Genomic DNA, 25,936 nt, shown 5'->3' with positions numbered 1-25,936 from the left:
TGATAATTGTAAATTAAAAGGAGAGACTCTGGAGCATGTAACACAGGACAAGCCAGAGCAAACATTTGGAGGTGGGTCTTGAAGAACAAACCCTTACAAAATGTGGCTGCTGAAGTGAAGAATAAGAACTCTGAAGAAAAGACGGGAAAGAGCAGTTAAGAAATGGAAGATATTCAGAGCATATTAAAAAAAAAGGTTGAAATTATCTGTATGAATAAGCAAGGTCTCCTCATCAAAATCAAGTATAAAATGGAATCTTAGAAGCAGTGGGACCAGTAGCTCTGGAGGAATACTGACACCCTTTCTGAGCACAGACGGAAATCCACAGTCCATCTGATAAGAATGTGAAGGACAGTGAAGTACCCTGTAGCAAAAGAAAGATCATAGAAAATTTATGACCACTGCTTAAGCAGGGAGGATACATGGTGACAAAGGACGTGGATATCACTGAACTGCTCAGTGCCTACCTTCAGTGGAGGAAGATCAGGAGACCATTCCACCTCACAGATGCACATGAGTGCTGAAGCAGCATGCCTCTTCTGATTGTCTTTGACACATCAGCAGAACATGGGAGGTTGCTGAGCACTAGGAGAAAGCAAATGTCCCTCCTGTTTTCCAGCAGGGCCACAAGCTACAGCCATGAAACTACAGTCTGATTGGCCTCACCTCAATTGCTGGGAAAGTGATGGATCGACTATCCTGGAAACCATTTCTAAACAAACAAAGAACAACAAAGCGATTTGGAGTAGTTGGCATGGACTTATGCAGTGGGAATCAACCTTCTATGTAGCTTTCTCTGACCAGATTACTAGTTTTGTGAATAAGGGGTGGTTACTGGAAGTTGTGAATCTGAACTTCAGGAAGGCTTTTACCACTTTCTCCCACAATATATTCCTAGACAAAATGACAAGGAATAAACCAGATAAGGGAAGTAAACTGAAAGCTGCCTTGGGCAGCCAGGCTCCAAGCCTTGTGATCAGTGGCAAGAACTCCAGCTGGTGGCTAGTCCCTATTGGAATGCACCAAGGGTCAGTAGGGGGGCCAGTGCTGTTTGAACCCTCAGAAAGTTTGCAAATGATACAAAACTGGGAGATGTGGCTGATAACATACATGGGTAGACTGAAATTCAGAGGGATTTTGACAGTCTGGATGGATGGGATGACAAGAATGACATGGAATTCATGTAGAACTCAAGGAAGAACATTACAAATGCTGCATCTGGGGAGGAAAAACACAAGGCAGGAGTACACACTGAGGGATAACTGTCTGGAAGGCAGCTTTGCAGAGAAGGACCTGGGGTGCTGGTGGACACAAAGTTGACCATAAGCAGCAATGCACCTTTTGGAAAAGAAGGCCAACATCGTTGTGGCTTTCATTGTTTTGTGCATTGCCACTGCATGTAGCAGCATGGAAATAGAGCAGCTGAGGGTCACAAAGATGACAGATACTGAAGCATCTGACATATGAGCAGTGACAGAAGAGTCAGGATTGTTCAACTTGCAGAAGGCCCTGGGGGAATGTTACCAATGCACACAAATACCTGGTTGGGTGGAGTAATGAAGATGGAGATTGACTCCAAACTCAGCAAATTACTCTCAATGACCCTGCTCAAGCAGTAAGCTGGAACAGATGATCTCCAGAGGTCTATTCCAAATCCAACTATTCTATAATTTTGCAGGTGACTCTGGAAAATTATTTACCTTGGTTATCTAAATGTAACTATTCTCCAGGTATTCCACAATTTAATGCTGAGTGCATAAGCCTAGTTATTTCCAACAGCAATACATGGGAGGTTTATACGCTAATCAGTTTGGATCAACTTGTCAAGAAAAATACATATACCTGAAACATTGTTTGATAATTTTTTTAAAAAACTGCTTTCATGTTCTATTACAAAATTATTTCTGAAGATCAAAAGTACTGAGGCTTTATTCCTTTCAGACTTCTACTTTGAGGTTTCACTGCAACCTGTAGCTTTAACTTTTTCAACCCTTGGGCATAAGAGCTCTGGTCTCTGTTTTTTCTGGTGTTTAATTTTTTGCGACAGTAACAAACAAGACAAAGACTGTATTATGGGCGCGCCTAGAACTACATTTGTTAAACCTCACAAGCCACTTCACATATGCAGATCAGATTGCTTGTTACTGCCAAACAAAGAGGATGCTGGCAAAACTGTCTCTTTTTGGTCTCTCTTTCTTGCCCCTACTAGACAGGCTTTTATATACACAAGTGCTCTAGGACTTGAAAATGAGTTCTAAACTCACTTAGGCATGGAGGCTAACAAGCAGGAAGCAATTGCATTGATTTCTGTTTCAAATCCAACTAATAACTGCAAACTTCATTCTTAATCTAAACATGTAAGAGGAAGATGCAAGGCAGAGTATTCATATAGTAAAAAACATGCAGAGCTGTAATACGCACATTTCTTTGATTTAATTAAAAGGAACAAAAGTGGATTTTTAATAAAAGAAGACAGACCTCTCAGAGTTTAAATTACTAGAACCAAGTTTCAAAGACACACAATCCTTACCAATGCATGTTCCCTTTACAATAAGGTATTTTACAAAGCAGTTTCAGAGTGCAGATGCATAAATGGATCAAATCATTAAGCAAAGAGAAAACTTCCACTGTCTGTCCCCTTATTTTATATTTTCATAAGGAGATGACACATAAGCAAGAGAAAGCTAATTTATTCTTGCCTTCTATTACCCAGAACCTCAGTGTACCATTCTAAATGGAAACAGTAATAGTAAAGTGAACAGGAGAAAGTGTACTTGAAACACTAATAAAAATTCTGAAATAGCATTTCAGCAGATTTTAAATACAATTTTAACTGAAATCCAGATGACAAGCTGTCTTGCCATCTGAGGATGGAGACTCAGATCAATTTTCTTTCTCCAAAGCTTATGTTTTTTTTTGCATGTAAGCAATGGTTTTCAACAGAAACTGATGGTTGAGAAGAAAATTGGGAGGTCTGTATAGGGTTAAAATCTTTCATAGGTATACCAGTAAGAAAAACTTTAGTGGTTTTGGTTTCCACAGCCTTCTCAGCATTAATACCAGTATCACTACAGGTTAATCCACTATTGTTCCTTTGTTAACTAATTATATTTATCCCTTTTTATCAGTTCAAGATTACATGTTTCTATTGCATCATTTTTGTTGTGGGAACAAGTCTCATATCTAGGCCATCTAAGATTTTTATTATGAAGATTTGTATTAAATTAATCTCAATCTGCAAAAAACTACACTCAAATGCTGTTAAAATCAATCAATATGTTGGCAAAATGATGAATGAACCAAGAACAGCAGCTTTATAGGATATGGGAGGGCTAATTTTTGTTTTTATTTTAAACATAGTACACATTTGCATTAAGTCCCAAGCACTTGATTAAGCACCAGGGTGTATCATGCCCCAAGGAATAATGAGGCACCTCTGAGTAGGCAGATTTGTCCTGCTTGAAGAACACTGCTCTCTGTGAATTGCTGCCTTCCATGCTTACAGCGGGGAGACCAAGTACATGTCCCTTACTACTGAACCGTCACAACTCCAGGTGGCCCCATGCTTCAGGAAATCTTTACTCTTTGCTCCCCCACTAATCTTAATTTACCTGCCGAAAGAATCCATGTGGCAGCAAATTTTACTAGAGAAATTGCTCAGGTTGAAGGCTTTACTATAACTGATTTTCCTCCATTACAATTCTGAAAGTATGCTGAAGATTCTGCTTTTAAACCTTACATCAACTTGAACATTGCGTGCTGCAGCTTTTTACCTTAAACACCTCATGAGAGAGTTCTTTCTCCCCATACAACCAGAGGGTAGAATGACATCCCAGAAAGGATGACAGAAAGGTGGATCCTTGTCTAGACAAAATTATTTGTACTACCTTGGTGTTTCCTCATGGAACACTGCTTGAGGACTGCTCATTCATCAGTATGGCCAGCTGAAGTACAGGAGTCAGTACCTCTACTCATTTTATTTATGAAGAATCCTCAGCAAAGTTTGTTTGCATGGAGTCATTGATCCTACCTGTTGCACAATAAGCAGCCACTCAATCTAATCTCCCAGGCAAACACTTTCTAGGACAAAAAAAAATAAGCTTTACTGCTTCAGTTTAGTAAACTCTGGTTATTTGCTTTACTGATTACTGGAGACAGGCCCTCAATCTTCTTCAATTCCCTGTACTGTCATATTTTAAGCCAAGAGAACCTTGTGCACAGTCTGTTTCTGCCTTAGAAGAGAGATGCAAGCCAACCAGGTAAGGGTTATATGAGCTATATTCCAACAATTATCTGACTCAGCTAGTTTTGTGACTGTGCCAACATTGAGCATGGCAATTCAAATCATGGCTAAAAATTGCCTATAAAGCTCATTGAGGCAATCTTAAATTAATATAAATGTGATCATTAGACTCTAAATGAAGGAACAAATAGGAAAAAACCTGCCACTTGCAGTTACAAATGACACACAAACACAATAGGGGAATTTGAAAATTAAGGTAATTTGTTTTATTTGAAAAGCTATTTTTAAGGAAGTTACAATAAGAAATCACTGAAGCCAGTGAAAAGGCATGTTGCTGGCCCCATGATTTATTTATGTGGAAACTAGCATTAACCAGGAACTACAGACTATACAGGCAGTGTTCACACTAGAATGGACTGATACCTCACCTGTTCTTACCAGTTACTAGTAGCTTTTCACTTTTAGTTTTAAATTATAATTTGGTCAATTCCACACCAGATGAGATGCCTTTTTAAGTTGCCTTTAAATTACTATATCTTAACTTCTCTCATACAACTAGAGCTAACTTGAAACCAAATTCTTTCTACAGTTATTGTGGTGGCTATAATACTTTTCAAAACCACAAGTGAGTTCTTAGCAGAGTTTATGAACACTCCTGAACCTACATTAATAAGAGAGAGCTGTGGAGGAAAAAAAAAATAGAGAACATACATACATTGCAATGTTCAGCTTGTGTTAGTGGTGAAGACTCCTGAGAAAAAGTATACTTTCTCATGCACAGGTAAACATAGTGTCTTATGTAAGGCTATGCTTATTCTGGCAAGCTCAGTATAGTCAAGGAACAGCCAGTCAAGTCATTTTATCTTCCCACAGCATACCCCAGATTAATGGAGTTAAATTTAAAACAGTTAATTCAATGCATGTTTGCCTATTACACAATAAGCAAAAAAAGGAAAAAAAAGAAAAAAAAGGATAATTTTATATTTCTGACCCCAGATCAAAAATGCTGAACTGTAAAAGTAAGCAGAAGTGTTGGGAGGTTTCTGCATATGAACCCCCTCAGAAATGGAGCCACATCATAGTAATAGTAATTGCCACTAACACAGTAATGAAATAAAGGCAAGAATAGCTGGCTCAGAGGATTAGGAGTGAGCAACTGACTCTTTCATTAACTGGATGCTAACTCAAACGTAGCCAAGGCTGGTAGTCACCAGGTTGTATTAGCACTGCTTGGGCTCCACAGATGGCAGTATGACTGATGAATTGCCCCAGTCCTTGGAGCAGCTGCTCTGACTCACAGAGCTCAGCGCTGCCAGCCACTCACAGGTGCACACCTATGCTAGAAATAGCAATCCCGTCCTGCAGCATTCAACATCACCAAAGTGTTTGGACTCAAAAGCAATAAAGAAAAACAACAAAGGCCATGCAGCCCTGTATCAGCCCCGCTGTACTAGATCTCAGAATCAGAGAGCAGTTTGTTTTGGAAAACACCTCTGGAGATCATCCCATCCAACACTTCTGCCAAGTCACCAAGGGTCACCTAGAACAGGTGAACCAGGAACAAGTGGAGGTGGGTTTAGAATGTCTTGGGACAAGGAGACTCCATGACCTCCTTGCATAGCCTGTTCCAGTGCTCTACCTGTGTAAAGAAGTTCTTTCTCACGTTGAGATGAACTTCTTGGTGAAACTTCTGATTTAGTTTATGGCCACTGTTCCCTGTCCTGTCACTGGGCCTCGCTGAAAAGACTCTGGCACCTTGGTGTCGGCACTCCCTTTTAAGATACTTATATCCATTAATGAGATTCCCTCTCAGTCTTGTCTTTTCCAGACTGAACAGCTCCAGCTCCCACAGCCTCTGCTCAGAGATGCTCGGCAACACCGACAATATCCGTCTGCCCCCGATCCCCGGCTCTGTGCACAAAGGGCTACCGTCTCCTCAGCGGCCAACACCAAAGTTGGACGATACGGAACCAGCGCCTCCGCCGCGCCCGCACCCCTCCCCGGCGGCCGGAGCGGGCGGGGCGAGGCACCGCCGCCCTTCGCCTGCGGCCGCGGCCCCGCACCTCCCTCGGCGGCCCGAGGGGGACGGACCCAAGGTCAGGCGGCGGCGGCGGGCGGGGGCCGGGCCGGTAACGGATGTGCCCGCCCGCCCCGCCTCCTGCGCTGACAGAAAGGCGGCGGCGGCGGCTCTCGGTGCGCTAGTGGCTGCCGCGCGCAGGCCGGTGCGGAGCAGCAGCGGCGCCCCCGGAGCCGCCCCAGAGCCCGCCCGCAGCAACCGCCGCCCCCAGGCCGCCCGCGCCCCCGCCTCGTTCCGCTCCGCCGCCGGCTCCTGCCTGGGCCGCCGCCGCGCCCCCCGGGGATGGCGGTGCTGGCCCTAGCCTCGGAGGGACTCGCCATCTTCGGGCTCATCCTCTTCGTCGTGCTCTGGCTCATGCACTTCATGTCCATCATCTACACGTAAGCGCTGGGGTGCGGGGGATGGCGCTGGCGTTGTTCCGTCACCCACCGGCCATCGCGCCCGGGGAGCGGGCCCCGTCCGCCGCGCCGCCTCCGCCCCGGGCTGGCGGCTCCCCTGCCCCGGGTGTCAGCCGGGCACCCGCCTGCCTGCCTGCGGTGTGGTCCCCGCAGACCTCGCCGAGACACCCAGGGCTCAGGCTGGCCGTGCTTAGGGCACGGCTGTGTCCCGGCCGTCGGTCTTCGGCTAGAAACCGTCCTCTGATTTTCTGCCTCTTGGTCTGTGCGGTGATCTTTGCTCCGTAGCCCTCAGTGCTGCTGGGGAAGGCTTAGTGTTTGTTGTGTTCTGGTATACACTTGTAAAGTGTCCTTTCCCTGTGGTAGTGGGTGACCAGGGTACACAGGACTTACAAAATGTATGATGTTTGACTGCAAAGGCTGTACGGTGGAACAACTGAAAGAGCACAGTACTCTGTGCCAGCCATAAGCACACTTCTTTTTTGTATTGAGAAATAACGATAGTGCTAGTAAAACAAGTGTATGTAGTGAGTCAGATCCTTCTTGGATAATCCAACTGAAAATGCCTTTAGAGTTTGTGAGCAGTGTTTGCATTTTAGGGACTGACAAAGCAGATAGAACCTGGCAGAGGAATTTTCTATAGGTATGTAGGGAAAGGATTAAGAATGCATCTCTTTGTAGATAGTTGTTTTGCTCTCTTAAGTAAAAGGCCATTCTTGCATCACTACTAGGATTAGAAAATACCTGAATTTCTGTTTGCTTTCTTTGTGCTTATCTGTTCTCCTTTCTTGATGCTCTACTGCATCTGATAGGTACCTGTGATAAGCTTCAGCCCGTACTGAAAGCAAAGCTCACAGAATGGGTCAGGTTGGAAAAGACCACAGTGGATAATCTGTTAATCCTAAAGCACATAGGACAGGACTCTGTCCAGATGATTCTTGAATATCTCCAGTGGGGGAGAATCCACAAACTCTCTGGGCAGCCTGTTCCAGTGCTCAGTCACCTGCACAATAAAGAAGCCCTTTCTAATAGGTGGAACTTCCTGTGCACGATTTCTGCCTCTTGTCCTATTGCTTGGTACCACTGAGAAGGGCCTGGCTCCATCCTCTTGGCACGCTCTCTTCAGATACTCATAGACACTGATTGGGTCCCCTTTCAGTCATCTATTTTCAACATTGAACAGCCCCAGCTCCCTCAGCCTTTCCTTATATGAGGGATGCTCCAGTCCCTTAATCATCTTCAGCGTTCTCTGCTGGACACTCTCTGTTGTCTCTTGTACTGAGGAGCCCAGCATTCCAGGTGAGGCTGCACCAGGGCTGAGTAGAGGGGCAGGGTCACCTGCCTCAGCCTGCTGGCACTGCTCTTCATGATGCAGCCCAGGATGTCACCGGCCTTCCTGGCCACCAGGCCACTGCTGCCTCATGGAGAGCTTGCTGTCCACCAGGACCCCCAGCTCCTTCTCCACAGAGCTGCTTCCCAGCAGGTCACCCCCAGGCTGTGCTGGTGCCTGGGGTTGTTCCTCCCCAGCTGCAGGACCCTGCACTTGCCTTGGCTGAATTTCAGACGGTTCCTCTGTGCCCATCTCTCCAGGCTGCTGAGGTCCCTCTGAAGGGCTGCACAGCCCTCTGGGCTATCGGCCACTGCTCCCAGCTCTGTGTTGTCAGTGAAATTGCTGAGGAGGCCTCTGCCCTTCATCCAAGTCATTGATGGATAAATTAAGCAAGACTGGGCCCACTATTGGACCTTGGGGGTCATCATGTCTCCAACAGAGACACAAGTCTCCAACCAGAGCCTGTGCCACTGATTGTGACTCTGGGATTTGCTGTTCAGCCAGTTCTCAATCCACTTCACTCTTTACTCATGCAATCCACACTTTCTGAATTGAACTTATGGATACCAAAGATTTGCTTCTGCTTCTTTTTTTTTTTTTTTTCCTTTTGTGGTTTTGTTGTTGGTTTTTTGTTAGGTTTTTTTTTGGGGGGGGTGTTTGTTTTTTTAAATGTGAAGTCACTAATAAGCTCTAATTAGTTTTATTTTCTTCTACTGATGTTCAGTTATCCTTAGATCTTATATTCACTTGGATAATTAATTTCTTTCTTGAAAAATACCTGTATGGTGTATATATATGGTATATAACCAAATGGCAGGGTTTCACTGGGGAGCAGAAAGGGTGCTTAGTGGGCGAAGAGACTGCTTTGGGCATGGCTGATTGCTCTGCTTTAAAGATGATAAAACGGTCCATTACATGCTTAAATCTCAACTGTCAAGTGGGCATGTGTGGTGCTACTGCTCAGAACTCTTTTACAAATAAGTGACAACTGAAATGGGCAGGAGACATAAATGGGGAAGATGTTCAAGAGGATGAACAAGAGGCAGAAGGATGAGACATGCTAAGAGATGTGAGAAGAAAGAATAGGGAAGAGTACACTTTTGGGCAGACAAAAATGTACATAGCCACAGGAGTTATGCCCTCAATGGGACTGCCTCCTGTGGAGGCAGTACTGGAGCAGGGACACTTCTGAGTGCACTGTGGGCTGCAGGTAAGGCAGTCATGAAGGGACTGTAACCTGTGGGCAACCCATGCTGCTGTAGAGATGCCTTGAGGGGCTGCAGCCCCATGGTTGACTCTCCCCTGCGGAGATTGGAGCCTGTGGCAGGCCTAGATTGGGGCACAGACTCCGCCAAAGGGATTGCAACCTGTACTGCAGTCACTCGTGAGCAGTCACACCTGCTAGAGCAGAGTAACAGTTTAAGAAAAACCAGCAGTGGAAGAAAATGAGTAAGAAGTAAGGCATGGAAGAAAAACCATTATGTGCTGACCCTTGCCTGCTATGTCATCTTGCTGAAGGTCTGGGGAGGGACTGAGAGTAAGGAACCATGCAAATGAGCAGTTCAGATAGAAGAGTGAGGGGGAAATGTTTCTTACTGAAGCAGAGCCTGGGGAAGGAGGACAAAAGGTACTTCCCTAAAAGTTAGGTTGTCTTTTTTTCCTCAATACCCAAATTGATAATTAGTTGCCTGATGATTGCCAGTAGTTTAAATTGAATTGTCTGAGTTGAGGCAGTTTTGCCTGTGGCAGTAATTGGTGGGGAATGCAAGCAGCAGCTGGACCTGGTATGGCCTGCATCTAGAGTATTTGCAGTAGTGTGAAATCTGAAAGGAGTTGTGTTTTTTGCTAATGGGAATTACAAGTGCATGTATAAATTGTATGTTAACAGGTGGAAAACTTGTCAGTTGTGGATGGAGTGGGTAAGAACTGGGGTGATCCAGTCTCAGCCTCTGAGGCCTCTGGTCTGCTTCCCACAGGGCTCTGGAATTGCCATCTCAGTAGGGCCAGAGTCAGGAGCTGTCTTTGACAGAGTAATGGGCTGATGGCAGTGGGGATATTTAGAGTTCAGTTCAGCAAAACAGTGTCCCGTGTTTGGAAGTGAGCAGCTGGTAGCACTGAGGTGACCAAATTGCAGACTGTTCTGGGTTCACAGGCAGTTGTGGAGGAGCTGCCCTGGTTACAGTGATTTGGCAGGTGTGAGGAAAAAGGACCACAGCTTCCCATAGTGTGACCACACAGCTGCCCTCTGAAGTGAAAACAAAGAAGTGGGGGACACCATCCCAAGCAGTTGTCCTTGCAGCATCTCTGGTGGTGCTGGGAAACAGTAGGTGATGGGATGTAGCCGATGGCTGGAGAGGGCACTGTGCTTTTGGAGCCTGTGCCACTTGTTAGCATTGCCCTGTGTGAGGGAGGATGGCTGGGAGGTTGTCTGACGATGCTGCACATGGAGGAATGGCCTGCTCCTGCAAGCAAGGTAGTCCTGTGAAGGGAAGGTGAAAGAGGTGATCAGTGGTATTTGCTTTGAATGCTGGAGAGTGTTTAGGGGGAAAGGGCTCCAGATAAATGATGATTGCTGGTGTTATGGCTGAAAATGCTGGTGGCTGGGCACTGTTACTGGTGCCCTCCGTCTTATAGAAAGGATCTTCACTTATGGACAGAAACTGCTTTTTATGTTGGAAGATGCAGTATTAAAATAGAATTAGATTATATTTGACATAGTGGATAACACATTTTTCCTATTACAGGCAGTAAAGAAGAAGAATGAAAGTAATTAGTCTTCCTGTTTTCTCCTTACAGACAGGATTGTTGATTTAATTTTTTGAAGTCATTGAGGTACTGCTTGTACTCAGTCTGCACTGTGTGTAGCCATGCTCTATTGGTGAGTTGGAAGGTCCCATATGTGCTACTGGAGTATTAAGATAATGTTGTAACATGTCAGTAAAGCTGTTATGGACTAGACAGTCATCCTTCTGTGGTTTCCCATTGGTATTTAGGAAGTTTGATTTAGTAAAGCATTTAGAATGTGTTACTTAAGCAGGTAAATGGAGTTATTCAAGAAAGTAATTTTTTGTATTGAAATGCTTTCAGCAGTTGTTGAGATTAAAATCAAGACAATATTTATTCTGCATTGGTTTATACTGTACTTGCATTCAAAGCTGTAGGCTTTGAATATCTAAGGAATATTCTTCCATTCTGTATTTGCGAAATCTGGTTCTTGCCACCTCTTTCCTCTACTTTGAATGGGTTTGAAACGCAGAAACATCTGGGTTAGAAAAGACCTTCAAGATCATTGATTCCAATTTTTGACTGATCACCATCTCATCAATTAAGTCTTCACATCAAGTGCTATGTCCATTTCTTGAATATCCCTGGGAAAGGTGACTCTGCAACCTCCCTGGGCAGTCCATTCCAATGCTTGACAGCCCTTTCTGTGAAGAAATTCTTCCTGATATCCAACCTGAACTCCCTCTGACAAAGCCTAAGGCCATGTCCACCTGTCCTGTCAGTAGTTGCCTAGAAGACATCAACCCCCACCTGGCTACACCCTCCTTTCAGAGTTGTAGAGAGCAATAAGATGTCCCTGAGCCTCCTCTTCTCCAGTCTGAACAACCCCTGCTCCCTCAGCTGCTTCTCACAGGACTTACTCTCTAGACCCTTCTTTGGCTTTGTTGCCTGTCTCTAGACAAGCTCCAGCGCCTCAGTGTCTTCCTTGTGGGAGGCCCCAAACTGAACACAGGGTACAAGGTGTGGCCTCACCGGTGCCAAGAGGGACAGTCACTGCCCTGGTCCTGCTGACCACACTATTTCTGATATAAGCCAGGATTCCATGGGCTTTCTTGGCCTCCTGGACACGTGTCTGGCTCATGTGCAGGCAGGTGTTGATCAGGACCTCCCAGACCCTTTCTGCTGGTTAGCTTTCCAGCTACTCTGCCCTCAGCATGTAGCCCTGCATGGGGTTGTCTGACTCCTGAGCACGACCCAGCAGTTCACCTTACTGAATCACTGCTGTGCCTTAAGCCCAGTAGAAATTAAGCACCCACAGCAGCTCACTCACACCCCCCACTATTTCCACCTTGGTGGAACACCACCTCACAATTGATCCTGGCCTATTGATCCAGATCCCTCTCCAGAGTCTTCCTGCCCTCCAGCAAATCAACACTCTGGCCTCTTTAGTGTCATTGTGAACATACTGTGCACTTGATCCCATTGTCTGGGTCCTCACTAATGATATTAAAGATGTTACATGTTTGTCAACTCTCTAAAGCTATTTATCTTTTTGTCTTTATTTATCTGGTAAAAAAACCTGAACTAATGTGAAGTCATGCTCTGGCTTTGAGTCTTCATTGTTCTTGTCCCACTTGTCAGTGGCAATTCTAATTACAGCACTTAATGGAAATCACTTTTAGGCAGCCACAGTCAGTTGATATTGAGGTTGCTCATTTTCTTGGTTCGTAGGTGTAAGCGGGAAGGGTAGTGCATGACACTTAATTGATAAACATACTGCTGGTTTTAGACAAATTATTTTAAAAAGCTTTTAGTTACAGTAGTCAATGGAGAAATAATGAATTCTGCATTTATGTGGCATTTTGGGTGTAACCGGGCCTTGTCTGCTGAGTAAAAATCAAGACTTTTCAGAAACATATACAGATAATAAAAAACCCAGACGTAACTAAAAGTAATCAATAGCCTTATTGTGTGTATGGACACTAGGAGGATATTCAGTTTGCACAGATGCATAAAGCTCGAGTTTCCTGAGGTACTTCTGCAACATTGAAAGGCTTAAACATGGCTTCCAAACCTAAGCAAGAACCTCCACGTAGCTGATGTTTAACTGCTGCTTTTTTTTTAAATGTGAAGTTAAAATACTTTGGTTAATAATTCCTCATTGCATAGTAATTGTGATACTTAATTCTTAAGAAAAAAATAATTTGTTTCTCTTGGCCCTGTTTGTCTTGTCAACCTTTCTTTTTACTCTTTGACCATCTCTTGCTGCTCAGTCTGTAATTTGTGTCAAGGTTTATCCTCTAATCTCTCTGCTTCTCATTGTCATCTCACTTTCAACTTTTTGTGTGTTGGTGGGACTGTCTCCTCTTTTAAACTTTCTTGTATTTTCCATTGTCTGGCAATAGACTGGGTGAGATAGCTGTTAAGAGCAGCACTAGTTACACAATTAGCCATGATCGAGTTGCATTTTCTTTGATTTGTGGAACTGCTGCAGACACATCTTGTTGCAGATAAGAACTAGGTAAGTTGTAGTGTAAATCTAATTTAAAAGGCAGTGTTTAGAGAACTCTCCTGTTACTATCAAGTAACATAAGTGAACGAACACTTTGATAGACTCTGATGGAGGTAATCCAGCTACTCCTGGTAGCTGGTGAGAGGTACCCTTGCCTCCTGATGATAACCAAACTTGGAAAACTGCAAAGTGTGATTGTACTGGAGCTTATCCAGGAAGTGGCTGGAATATGTCTAGCACATGCAGAATGCCGTTTCTGTTTTTGGGTATGTGGCTTAAATGAAATTTTATTCAACTTGAGCAACTTGTGCTTAAATGTCTTATGCAGGTTATCTTCCTCAAGGTACATAGTTTTTCCAGTTATGTAGCTGATGACAAGGATGATGCAGTGTGTTGGTGACTCTAACAACAAACAGATTGTTGTCTGTGATCTTGTATGGATGGAACAGGGAATGAAGCAAATTCATTATCTGATTAGCAGTGTCTTTTTGCAAAAATTATTTGAGGGTTAAAAGCAAGCAAAAGACATACTTAAGTGTTTGACCATAAACTGGGACATTGGAGAGGCAGGAAAAGTTGGAAAGTTATCTGAGGCTTATGTTTGATATCAGGTGACATTTCATCTTCCTGATTTTTCTTTGAGTAACCCTTATCTCCCATAATCTGTGCATTGATGATGAGCCCTACTTTATACAGAAATCCCAAGGTGTTTGTGGCAAGTGTTACATCCATAAAACTTCATGTTGTATGGGTTTTCAACAAGTGGATAACAACATTGTAGCAAGCCAAATCTGAGAGATAGCAATGCAAAGATTGGAAGTCAAGTACAGTTACTGGCAGGAACACAAGAAATTCATAGGGTATGGAAACACAGAAGTCAGAATAAACAGAATATCCTGAGTTGGAAGAGACCCACAAGGATCATAGAAATTTAGCTCTTCTTGTGCAGGACCAGCTTTGAGAGTCACAGCTACATGCCTGAGAGTGTTGTGCAAGCACTTCTTTAGCTCCGGCAGACTCAATGCTTTGACCATGTCCTTGCAGAGGAGCCTTTTTCTAATATCCAGCCTGAACCTTCCTTGACCTTCATGCCATTTCCTCAGGTCCTGTCACTGTCACCACTGAAGAGAGATCAGTGTCTGCCCCTCATTTTCCCCTCACAAGGAAGCTGTAACTGCAGTGAGGTCTGCCCTCAGTCTCCTCCAGGCTGAACAGACCAAGTCACCTCAGCCACTCCCCACAGAGCTTCCCCTCCAGACCCTTCATCTTTGTTGCCCTCCTTTGGATGATCTCTAATAGCTTTATATGGGTTTTTTTTGTATTGTTGTGCCCAAAACTGCACACAGGACTTGAGGGGAAGCTGTACCAGTGCAGGGCAGAGTGGGACAATCTCTAACAACTTAGAGGTGAAAGCCATTTTTTTCAACACTGAAGGAAAGTGGAGTGCTTTAGGTGGGAAATACCAGTTTTAGGTTAAGTTCCACCTCTTGCTTGAAGTGGAAACAAATTTTCATAGTTTGCTGTATACATGTTGCATTGATATGATAATAATAGCTTGTGATAGAAGATGGAAACTATTGAAGGAATGTTAAGTTCGAGATGCACAAAATGATCAGGTGTCAATGATTGGTGGGGCCATTTGTCATCATTACTGACGTGGACTATGTGACATGATCATCAAGTTTGCTGATGGTACAGAACTGGAGAGAGTGGCTAATACACCAGATGAGTTCAGAGAGACCCAGACTGGCTGGAGAAATGCTCTGACAGGAAGCTTATGAAGCTCAAGCCGGGAAAATGCCATGTCCTGCACCTGGCAGAAATAACTCCATGCATCAGCACAGGCTAGGCACTGAGAGGCTTGAAAACAGCTTGGCAGAGAAGGACATGGGATTGCTGATTTGTGCCAATCAGCCTACCAAACAGCAGTTTGATTGTGAGCAGTGACATTCTTTTGGTGGAGAAAGCCATTGCTGCACTGTTAGCAGGTTGAGGAAAGTGATCCTTCTGTTCTACACAGCACCAGAAAGGCTGCCTGGAGTGCAGAGCACAGTTTTGGTCTCTCTCACAGTATGAGTCATGGGTATGCTGGAGCATGGCTTAGTGCTACAGGGATGATGGTGGGACTGCAGCATCCTTCACTCAGGGAGGCACTGAGAGCTGGAAATCTGCCTGGAGAAGGCTTGGAGGGATCCCGTTAATGTGTGAGAGTACCTGATTATTTGGGGGAGTGAAGGGTGTGAGGTCCAGGACTCATCTCAGTGGTGCTGTGTGACAAGATGAAAAGCAACGAGGACAAATTCAAGTGAAAGACTGTAATTTTAAAGCAAAGAGGACACTCATGGCTGAATGTTGAAACAGGCATTCTGGAGAGTTTGTGGAAGCTCTGTCCTTGGAGACAGGAAAAACTGGCTGATCCTTATCAACCTAATCTAGTTACCCCACTTTGAGCCAGGCATTTGGATAGCTGACCTCCAGAGGTGCCTACCAACCTCTGCTAAATGGTGATTTTTTTTTTTTTGTGTGTGAAAGATGACACTGAGGCAGCTGTTTGGACCATTACAGAGCAATAAACTAAGAAAGGTTGTGTGGAGCTGTAAGTTTTGTGTGTTCTTGTTTTAAACAAGCTGAAATTTACCTGATACCATGTAATCATAAGGCTTAAATTTAGATAATCCTTAGGGGAAGTAATATTTAAAAAAAACAGAAGGTGTTTTTTTTATATACTAAGATTGTGGTTGGATGAGCTTCTGTATTACAGGCTTGATAAACAGGGAAAGCAAAACAGTGCAGGACCAGAAATCTGAGAGTGGTAACAGTGTGGGAGAAAACCAATAATGTGGAAGGCAATTAAGGCAGGCCAATTCTTTAATAGGGGAGTCAGGAGGATGAGACAGACTATTTGGGGTAAACATTAAGGTATTAGTGGCCCTGAATGATTTACTAGAATGCAAGAAACGTAAGCCTAAAGACTGTCTAGTGTTCATTTAAAGGAAAGGAATCATGGCAGTAGTGGATGGTGTACTTACATTGAGAAGAGGGTAGATAGTACAATAGATGCATTTTGATTTTAAAGCCCACTTGTCACATCTCTTGGAGTGGTTTGTGTGGAAGGGGAAGATAGAAAGCTCTAAGATTTGGAGGATGTAATACGGAAATTAAATGGGTTGGGTTAGTGGAGCTCTTATAGGGCAAAAAAAATCCCGCTTTTTATGTGAGCTGGAGTGGAAGAAGCTGAATAGTGGCACGGGGAAAAGTGTCTTTTGGTCAGCTTTTATCAGGATACAAAGATTTTAAAGAAGTTGATATTTTACATGAACTGTTTCCATAAAAGAACAAATGTTGATTAAGGTGGATGAGTAGAATGATAGATGATAAATTACTCTAAAAATTGGAATCTAAAAATTCTGTTCTAGCTGCTCTATGACATGTTGAGCATATAACTAGTTTTACTGGTTTACTAGAGCACCCTTCAGTATTTCTGTCCATCACCCCCTGAGAATGGTGTAATGGTAAATAGTGGTGTCACAATTCATTAGGATTTTAAAATTGCTTTTTAACTGAAATAAAATACCATAATTTTGACACATTTAATATTGGTTTTACATTTTACTGAATACTACTGTTTAAAATAAATTATTGATTACTTTATTGTGAGAGATGTTTTCCTATAGACCAAAAAGAATTTCATTTTGCTAATTGCAAGGTGACTTGTTTTGCATTTTCTTGTATACTTTACTTTTAATAGTAGGTGGTGAGGTACATGTTGAAGACTATATCTTTTCATAAGTAGTCTGGGTGAATTCATACCCTGAATTGAATTATTTCAGTTACAGCATGTATAAAGAAAGTCTTATACTATCCTTTGGACAACTAAGGTAAAAAACATTCTTACAAGTATAAACTTGTAAGTTAGAAAGCTGATGGGATGCATTGTGCTAAGTGAAAGATTAGGACTTTCTTGCCAGTGCTACTTTCCTGAGGAATTGTTTTGTTTCTCATGAGAGTTTTTTGAACTTCGGGTGCTTCTAGTGACCAGCCTTTTTTCATTAAAGGATCAGGATAACTAACAACCTATCTTTGCTCATTTGTGCTGGTAGCTGATCTGGTCAGGTTTTGACCACTTGCGTTCCAGTCTTAGAAGTACCACTTTGTAAACTAAAGATTGTTTTGTTTTCTTTCCCCTCTGTTGATAGGGCTCATCTTGGATTTAGTCCACGACGAGGTATCTGTAAATGAAGCTAACCATTCACTTTTCTGTTTGCAGCTGTCCTATTCTTGTTAAGCACTTGCCTTGATCTTGATTCAATTTGCCCATGTTGTAGTGATTTCCCAGATGACTGCTGCTTTGGTTTAATAATGGGTAGTATGCTGCACCTTATTTTATGAAGCAGAAGTGTCACTTGTCTGGTCATATGCATACATTGTTAAAATATTCAAGCTGATGAAAACCAGGTATTGGTTCATGTACTGGGCTGTTACAGAGCAAATATCCCATGTTTTATATTGAAATGCTTGGAGTTAAAAATTGGATCAAAATTGAGTTCAAAATTGTTACTTCACACTTCCTTTTAAACATTTTTAAGAGATAATACATATGTGTTTTGTGCCTACATTTCTGAGAAGATGCTTTTGTGCAGATTGTGTAGTGGTGAGGGCAGTAAATTTTTTGGCAGTACAAACCAAGTATTGTGGGTTTTTTGTAGACATAAGACATAAAATTTGTGAAGTTAGTTTTTCAGGTTTGTACTGTCAGAAATGTAAAAAAAAAATTACCCTTCTGAAATGCAGTCAAACATCATGTTGAGTGTAGAAGTGTTATTTTAGCTTAACATTTTCTTTCAAAGCATTTTTGTTTTTATGTAATTGCTTCCTTTAGTTTCTGATATTTCATACGGGAGACTTATTCAATCTTTCCAAGGTATTTGCAGCACGAGGGCAGTCACCCTCTCACTGACAATTGTGTAGTGCAGACAAGATGTACAGCTTTTTTATTATCCCAGCTGTGGGTAATGTGGTCCCAGACTGTGTGTTCAAACTTGTGTGAATTGGTGTTTTAGTGTCTTTTTCCAGCAGTATGCTGTTTTGTACTCTGGAAACATTTGTTGCTGAGTTAATGAAATAAAAATCAGACTGTCATACGCTGGAAATAAAGAAAAAATGTTGGCCTGGTACCCTGCAGTATGGTTGTTAATATAGTTTCTGATGAGCTCTTAACATAATTCTGCTGCTGGCAGTTAATTATTTTGGAAGTTTTGAGGGAGAAAAAACTGGAAAAAGCTGCACAAAAGGAGCAGCCTGGGGTCTGTAGGATGCACATTATGTAATGTTTAGCAAATCATGTTGTCATTTAAACTTGTGCCTTATGAAATAATTGAGGCTGAGCTAGTTTAATCTTAACAGATTTTCAAAATAAAAGTCAGAAAACCAAATTGAGTAGTCTCAAAATAAAATTTTTCTAAAGCCTTGTGTTTTAGAAGCTCCCAAACATTGATGGGTTGATCCTGTACTAAAAGCTGTCTTCTGTGGTTGGTTTTTCTGGCCCAGAGTTATGGCCATCCCCTGGAGATACTTTCATAAACAAAACATGAATTGTGTTGGATGCAGCAGTTCTCTAAACTTGCACAGTACTTGTTGCAAGGGTTTCCAAAAACATTTCTGTTTCTATGCCTTAGTAAATCTTTATTTGATGCACCAGGGGATAATCCAAATCCCTTCCTTCTGTTGTGCCTTTCTAAACATTTCTGCCATTCTAATCTGCTTCTAGTGAGTGTGCGGCTATGTGGTGACTCAGATCAGCAAGCGAGTTTTTTCTGTGGGGTAGTTCCCTGTTTGATCAGCAGGCTGGTCCAATTTGTCTTGTGGTGCTGCCTGTTTTATAGCCGCAAGTGGGCTGAGGGTGTGGGAAAACAAAATCAGGGAATAAACTGCTATTTTGATGGCAGACTGTAGATAGACTACAAGGAAAAACAGTGTGTTTATTTTAATGTTTAGCATGATGCAGTAATGGATGTGTTGTAGGCATCTTGCTATGTCTTTGTTAACTCCATTCAACTTGCTGAATTGTGAACTATCAAAGATTTGGTCAGTAAAAGGGTTCCTATTGCTTTAGGTTCAGGCACAGCCTATTGTATGGCTGTTTGTTTCTACCTTTATCCAGAGGGAGTGGGAGGGGAGCTGGAGAGGAAGTGTGTTTGCTGGCTTTAAGCTGAGGTCTCTAGTGTTTGCTCTTTCTTACTCCTAAAAGATAATGTCAGGGTTTTTTCTACTTGAAACTGTTAAACAGGTTCGAAAGCATTTTCAGTTCCCCCGGTTTTAGAAAAGACTGTATCAAGTTGTGGGTTCCAGGTACTGAATGCGACTTAATGGTAATACTTGGAAAATCCTGGTTAAAGAATTTCAGTAGTGCATGGAGTTTTTAAATTTGAAATGGCAAATAGCACTAGATAGGACTTCAACTGTTCTATATTTCATTATTTTTGTCCTTATTCTTAGCCACTGATTGAATGACTCCAAAATTGAAAAAACAAATTGGTACTTGGTTTTTGAGAACACTCACCTTCTGAAAAATAACAGTGGTCACAATCTGGTTTGTTCTTGATCAATTCCACTTCAAGGCCTATAATTTGACCCTTTATTTTTTTTTTTTTTAAGTTTGGAGTTTCTTTTAGCTTAACTTTTATTTTTCTAATTTCTCTTCCTCTCCACTACCTATTGTGATTTCAGTGCATTACCTTGTAAGATCCCTTTCTTTTTGTCTGTGGAGGTTATGTGTAGGACAGGAGAAAATATGCATTGGAATTGAGTGAAGTGTTTTATTTGCCTTGCACGCTCAACTGGCATGTGATGAAGCTCAACTGTAACATGCTTTTCAACATAAACCCCTAGCATGCAAAAGGCAGGTTTGCTTTTTTTTTGTTTTCAGTGGTTTTGCAGGCATGCACAAACCTGTGAATGTTTTTCTGCTGGCACAAGACGTCTCTGCTACAAAGTGCATACCTGAATCATACCTGCCATGTTTTTCTTTCAGACTCCTATACTTCCCCCTGTCTCTGAACATTTTATCCAGGCCAACTGACTTGTTAAATGTTTTTAATTACATTAGGGTTTCCCCTTAAGTCCTTTTCTTGTTGTCCACATCTGCCTGTTTCTGCTCTTCCCTCTTGTTGGATCTGAAGGTTGTGTAGCTATGAGGCTGGTGAGTGGGTGGATTGACTTGCCATGTGTCCGTGTGGCTGTTGAATTGGATGTGAGCAGTGACAAAAGTGGAGGATGGGAAAGAATGCCCCTCTGAGAGCAGTGACTGTCGGGTGCAATGGTTTGACCCAGGCCAGCAGCTGAGCAAGGGTGCCTGGCACTAGCATATTTCTATAAGCTGATGTCTTCCTTTCAGTCAAGAAAGGTCGAAGAGGGATATGCCTGAAATATTACTGCAAGAGCCACTTTTGAACACTGGCATTGTTTTCTGTTACTGATTAACTGAAGTTAGCTTTTTCTGGCGGATAAGGAGCAACCTCTAAGGGAGTGAGTGCTGTGAGGGAAAACTGTGATGTGGAGTTGGTTGTGAACAGTTTTTAGGGGCCTGACCCAAATCTATGGTCAGCTCAGCCCTTCTGGAATCCTGCTGAAGCATGAGGTGGAGGGAGACCCTATTCCTGCTCTTCTCCTGTGATCTTGGCAGCACATTCAGAGCCTTCTTGAACATACTCTGGAGCTTTGTGCAGCCTTCCATAGGATGCCTGAATTCTAATTTGGCAGAAGACAATCTGAAGTGGAAAAAAACAAAATCCAGATTTAGCTTTCAGTTGGGTGAGTGATTTGAAGCAGGATTGTGTGTGCATCAATACTGGCATGATGTCTTGTTTGGCTGGTATTGATGGCAGCACAGCAGAAGGATTACTGGGGGACCTTTGCTGCCTGTGAAGCAGCATGATTATCTTGCTGCATCCTTTCTGGCTTGCTAGGTTGAACTGATGAAATTCTATAATTACCTGTTGAGTAATAGTTATGTGGTGGTTTATGAATCTCAGGTAGTTCACTGTGGGATCAGACAGTTGTCAGCACAGGACATCCCAGAAAAAGAGGAGAAAGGGGGAAAGAAGGAGTGCTTCTGAGCAGTAGCCTGCACTTAAACTGGTTCAGCTACATTATAAAGCTCCTCTCAAGGGAAAGAAAGGTTTAAAACAAGACCAAGGTGTTTAATTCTTGCTTTAACAAGAATTCTTTCAGTTTATTAAGAGGTTAGTGGCCACAGGTGATTCTGGCTTTTCTGTTTGTTCTGTCTTTCAGTTTTTAAAGCTCTCTGACGTCTGAGGCTCATAAAAAGAGTAATAGTGTAGTAGGTCTGCACAGCAATGCAGCAATAGTATTTCTGTGGGCTTAACTCTGGACAGAGAAGTATAAGAATTAGATACTTGATAATTGTATGTTATTCAGCCTTAATTGTATCATTGCAGAGTCCTCTTGTGTTTCTCTGCCTCCATGTATTGCTTCCTGATGGGATCTACTAGAGCCAATCCCTCCCACCTTCACATGCCGCCAAAACCTGCACATATATATTTATTATACAAAATGTAATTATAGTCATAGATATTTATTACATAATACTATATATAGAAAAATATTATTCACATAGGAAACATGGCAACATATGGAGTCAAAGAATAGTTTAGGTTGGAAAAGCTCTCCAAGATCATTAAGTCCAACTCTTAACACTGCCATGTCCACCACTAAACTGTGTCCATAAGTCCCATATCTACACACCTTTTAACTATCTCCAAGTTTGGTAACTCCGCCACTTCCTTGGACAGCCCATTCCAATGCTTGCTAAGCCTTTTGATGAAGAAATTTTCCTAATATTTGATGTAAAGTTAGCCCAGTGCTGCAACTTGAGGCCCTTCCTCTTGTCTTGTCACTTGTTGCTGGGACCAGAGACTGACCCCCATGTCACTACAGTCTCCTTTCAGGGAGTTGTAGAGAATGATAAAGTCACCTCTGAGTTTCCTTTTCTCCAGGATGAACACCCCCACCTCCCTCAGTCTGTTCTCATCAGACTTGTGTTCCAAACCCTTCTCCAGCTCCTTTGCCCTTCTCTGGACGCACTCTAGCACCTCAGTGTACTTCTTGTAGTGAGGGACCCAGAACTGAGCACAGCACTCATGACACAGCCTCACCACTGTACAGGGGGACAGTCACTGCCCTGGTCCTGCTGGCCACGCTATTGCTGGTACAGGCCAGGGCACCACTGGCCTTCTTGGCACAGTGCTGGCTCCTGTTCAGCCATTGTTGACCAACACTCCCAGGTGCTTCACCTCTGGGCTGATTTCCAGCCCCTCCCTCCCCAGCCTGCAGCTCTGCAGGGGTTGTTGTGACCCAGGTGTAGGACCTCATACAATTGGCCTTGGCCAAACAATCCAGGCTGTCCAGATCCCTCCCGCAGATCAGCTTGGTGTCACCTGCAAACTTACTGACAGTGCACTCAATCCCCTCATCCTCATCACTGATAGAGATGTTAAACAGGACTGGACCCAATACTGACCCCTGGGGAACACCACTGCTGACTGGACGCTAATTGGATTTAACTGCGTTCCCCACCATTCTCTGGCCTGGCCATCCAACCAGTTGTTAACCCAGCAAAGAGTGCATCTGTCCAAGACATGGGGAGCCAGTTTCTTCCAGGAGAATGCTGTGGGAAATGGTTTCAGTGGCCTTACTGAGCCAAGATATACAGCATCCATGGCCCTTCCCTCATGTACCAAGTGGGTTACCTTGTCACAGAAGGTGATGAGGTTGGTCAAATAGGACCTGCCTTTCCTAAACCTATGCTGATCCCCAGGTTGTCCTGTACATGCTATATGATGGCACTCAATATAATCTGCATCAGAACCTTCCCCGGCACTGAGGTCAGGCTGACAAGCCTGAAGTTAGTTCCCCAGATCCTCCTTCCAACCTTTCTTGCAGATGGCTGTCATGTTGGGTAGCCTCCAGTAAACTGGAGCTTCCCTCATGAGCCAGGACTGCTAGTAAGTGATCGAAACAGGCTTGGTGTGCACTTTGGTGAGCTCCCTCAGTAGCCTTGCATGGATCCTATCCAGCCTCAGACACTTGTATGTCTAAGGTTTGTCCCAGGTTATGAGGCCTTCATTCTGCTCCCTATTCCCTTCTTTTCACTCAGAGACCTTGTTACCTGGAGAAGAACTGGTCTCACTAGTAGAAACTGAAATGAAGAAGACAATATCTGAGTCTTTCCATATAATTTCCCAGTATGTTTCCTCTGCATCCAGTAAAGGATGGAGGTTCTCCTCAGCTCTCCTCTTGTTGCTAATGTGTTTATGTATACATTTTGTTGTCTTCTATGGCAGTAGCAAGATCAAGTTCTAGTTGTGTTTTGGCCCATCTAGTTTTCTCTGTCCATAACTTAATGACACCAGAGCTGCCTGCATTGTCTTTCAAAAGTCATAAACTCTCCTTTTCATCCTGAATTCCAGCCAAAGCTCCTTCTTTAGCCAGGTCACTCATCTTCTCTGCCTTGTCTTTTGGCACATGGGGATAGCCTGCTGGCTGTGTCTTTAGGATTTCCTTCTTGGATGTGAGGCTAGCCTCCCAAGGTACTGCGTTGAACGATCTCCTAAACAGGCCAAAATCTGCCCTCTGGAATTGGCAGCTCTGCTGACTCTTCTTACTTTTCCAAGAATTAGAAACTCCATTTTGTGATTCCTGAGCTGCAGCCAGCCTCCAATCACCCCAGCATCCACCAGTCCTCATATCACAAACAGAAAATCCAGTGGGGGCCCCCCAATGGGCTCATTCAGCTTCCTGACACCATCGGTATCTTCTGCACACTCCAGGAACTTCCTAGACTGTTTCTTCTTTGCTGTACTGTATTCCCAGCAGACATCTGTGAAATTGAAGTCCCCATGAGAAAAATGGCTAATGATTATGAGACTTCTCCCAGCTGCTTGTAGAATAATTAATTTGTCTGTTTTTCCTGTTTGGGTGGTCTATAGCTAACTGCCACCTGGGTTTCTGCCTTTTTTGGCCTATTACCTTGATTACTGCCCCATAAACATTTAACCCCATCATCACCATCATTAAACTCTAGACAACTGAAACAGTCCCTAACATACTGGCTACCCCACCATCTCTCTATCCCTGCTTATCCCTTGTGAAGGGTTTATAGACAGCCATTGTAGCACTTGAGCTGTTGCACCGTCCTTCCATGGTGATAGCTATGTCATAGTTTTCCAGCTGCACAATGGCATCCAGCTCCTCCTGTTTGTGGCCTATGCTGCCTGCATTGGTGCAGATGCACTTCAGCTAGACAATTAGTTCTGCCACCTTTTTTTTTGGAGGTTTGTGACAGTTTTCAAACACTTCTGTTGTTTCTAGGACATCAGTAACTCTTGTGTCTTTGCTGCAACATAGATCTCAATCCCCTACCTCCACTGAGAGGGCCAGCTGACAGACCTCACAGCACACTGTCCCTTAAATACTGACAGTGTCCCCAAGCTTATTTCTACCATGCCTGATATTTATCCCTTTCCCCTTTAAATTACTTTAAAGCTCCTACAATGAGCTGTGATAATACCATGCAGAAATCCTTTAACCTCTTTGAGACGGGTATACCCCATCTGTTGCCAGCAGCCCATGGTGTCACATAAACCAATCATGTATCAAGAAACCCAAAATTCTGCTGATGACACCAGTTATAGAGCCAGGTATTATATTCTGCTTTATCTTCCTATGATTTCTTCTCTCATCCTTCTTTGCAATGAAAGGATATAGGAGAAACTGTTTGTGTTCTGATCCCATAACTAGTTGTCCCAAGGACATTATTCTGTGCACATTATTTTCTGTATAGAAGTCCTCTTCCTGTATAAAAAAGATTCTTGGTTACCTAATTTTAAAAGGATCAGATGACTGTATAAAAAGTTACTGCTGTGAGATACTTTTTTATTAGCTGTCTATGGCTTCTTACATGAATTGTTTTTATAATATTACATTAAGGGTGGGATTTTATGTCTGCTAATATTAGTCTTGGTGAAGCAATGATGCTGTTAACACTTTCCTGAATTTAGGGGTTGTCTGTAATACTTTTTGAAATCCTCCAGTCTTTTTCAGTTGTATTTAATGTACTGACCAGTGTGGTATACCAGTAGCAAATGTCATTGTTTTTTCTTTGGTGGCTAAAGGTACCAACTTTTGGGAGTATTTTAATTATATATACATGGTTAAATGTATAGTTATATAGATATGTGTATATCATTATACACATATAATATGTGACGTGAAGAAGATATAAGGAGCTCATCCTTTTTACCTTTCTGTTACCAAAAGGAGAATAATCTCACATTTTCTTATTCCTGTTTAGGATGAGACCTTATGCCCTATATTCCATAGCAGACCAACACTCCGCGAAGACCTGTTTGAGGTGTTTCAGATCACTAAAAATTCAGAGTTGAAGCAGGAGAACCAGTCCCTTTCAGAAGTAGTAATCTGCTACTTTATCTTGATGGTCTGTGAAACCACAGTCTTCAAGGAATGTCATAAGGGCTTTCTGCATCTTGTTTTGCTGTCTGGCAATATTTAAGTATGTGTTACAAATTTCTCATCAAGGTTTACTTATCTCTCTCCAGCAGAATACTTCTTTAGTTAA

The 25,936-nt window shown here is 42.9% G+C and overlaps 1 protein-coding gene across 1 annotated transcript in view; it reads left to right on the top strand.

The window, feature by feature from the left end:
- The first annotated feature begins 6,478 nt into the window (after positions 1 to 6,478).
- UGCG (UDP-glucose ceramide glucosyltransferase) overlaps positions 6,479 to 25,936 on the top strand; it is a 34,665-nt gene continuing 15,207 nt past the window's right edge. Inside the window, exon 1 of the mRNA XM_058823979.1 lies at positions 6,479 to 6,700. Within this exon, the coding sequence (XP_058679962.1) occupies positions 6,603 to 6,700 (98 nt within the window). The 5' untranslated portion in view covers positions 6,479 to 6,602. The remainder of the gene's footprint in view (positions 6,701 to 25,936) is intronic.

Source organism: Ammospiza caudacuta, chromosome Z, assembly GCF_027887145.1.
Source record: "Ammospiza caudacuta isolate bAmmCau1 chromosome Z, bAmmCau1.pri, whole genome shotgun sequence".
NCBI classification, from domain to species: Eukaryota; Metazoa; Chordata; class Aves; order Passeriformes; family Passerellidae; genus Ammospiza; species Ammospiza caudacuta.
The sequence above is the reverse complement of the archived record's forward strand: the minus strand, read 5'-3'. Positions and strand labels throughout refer to the sequence as shown.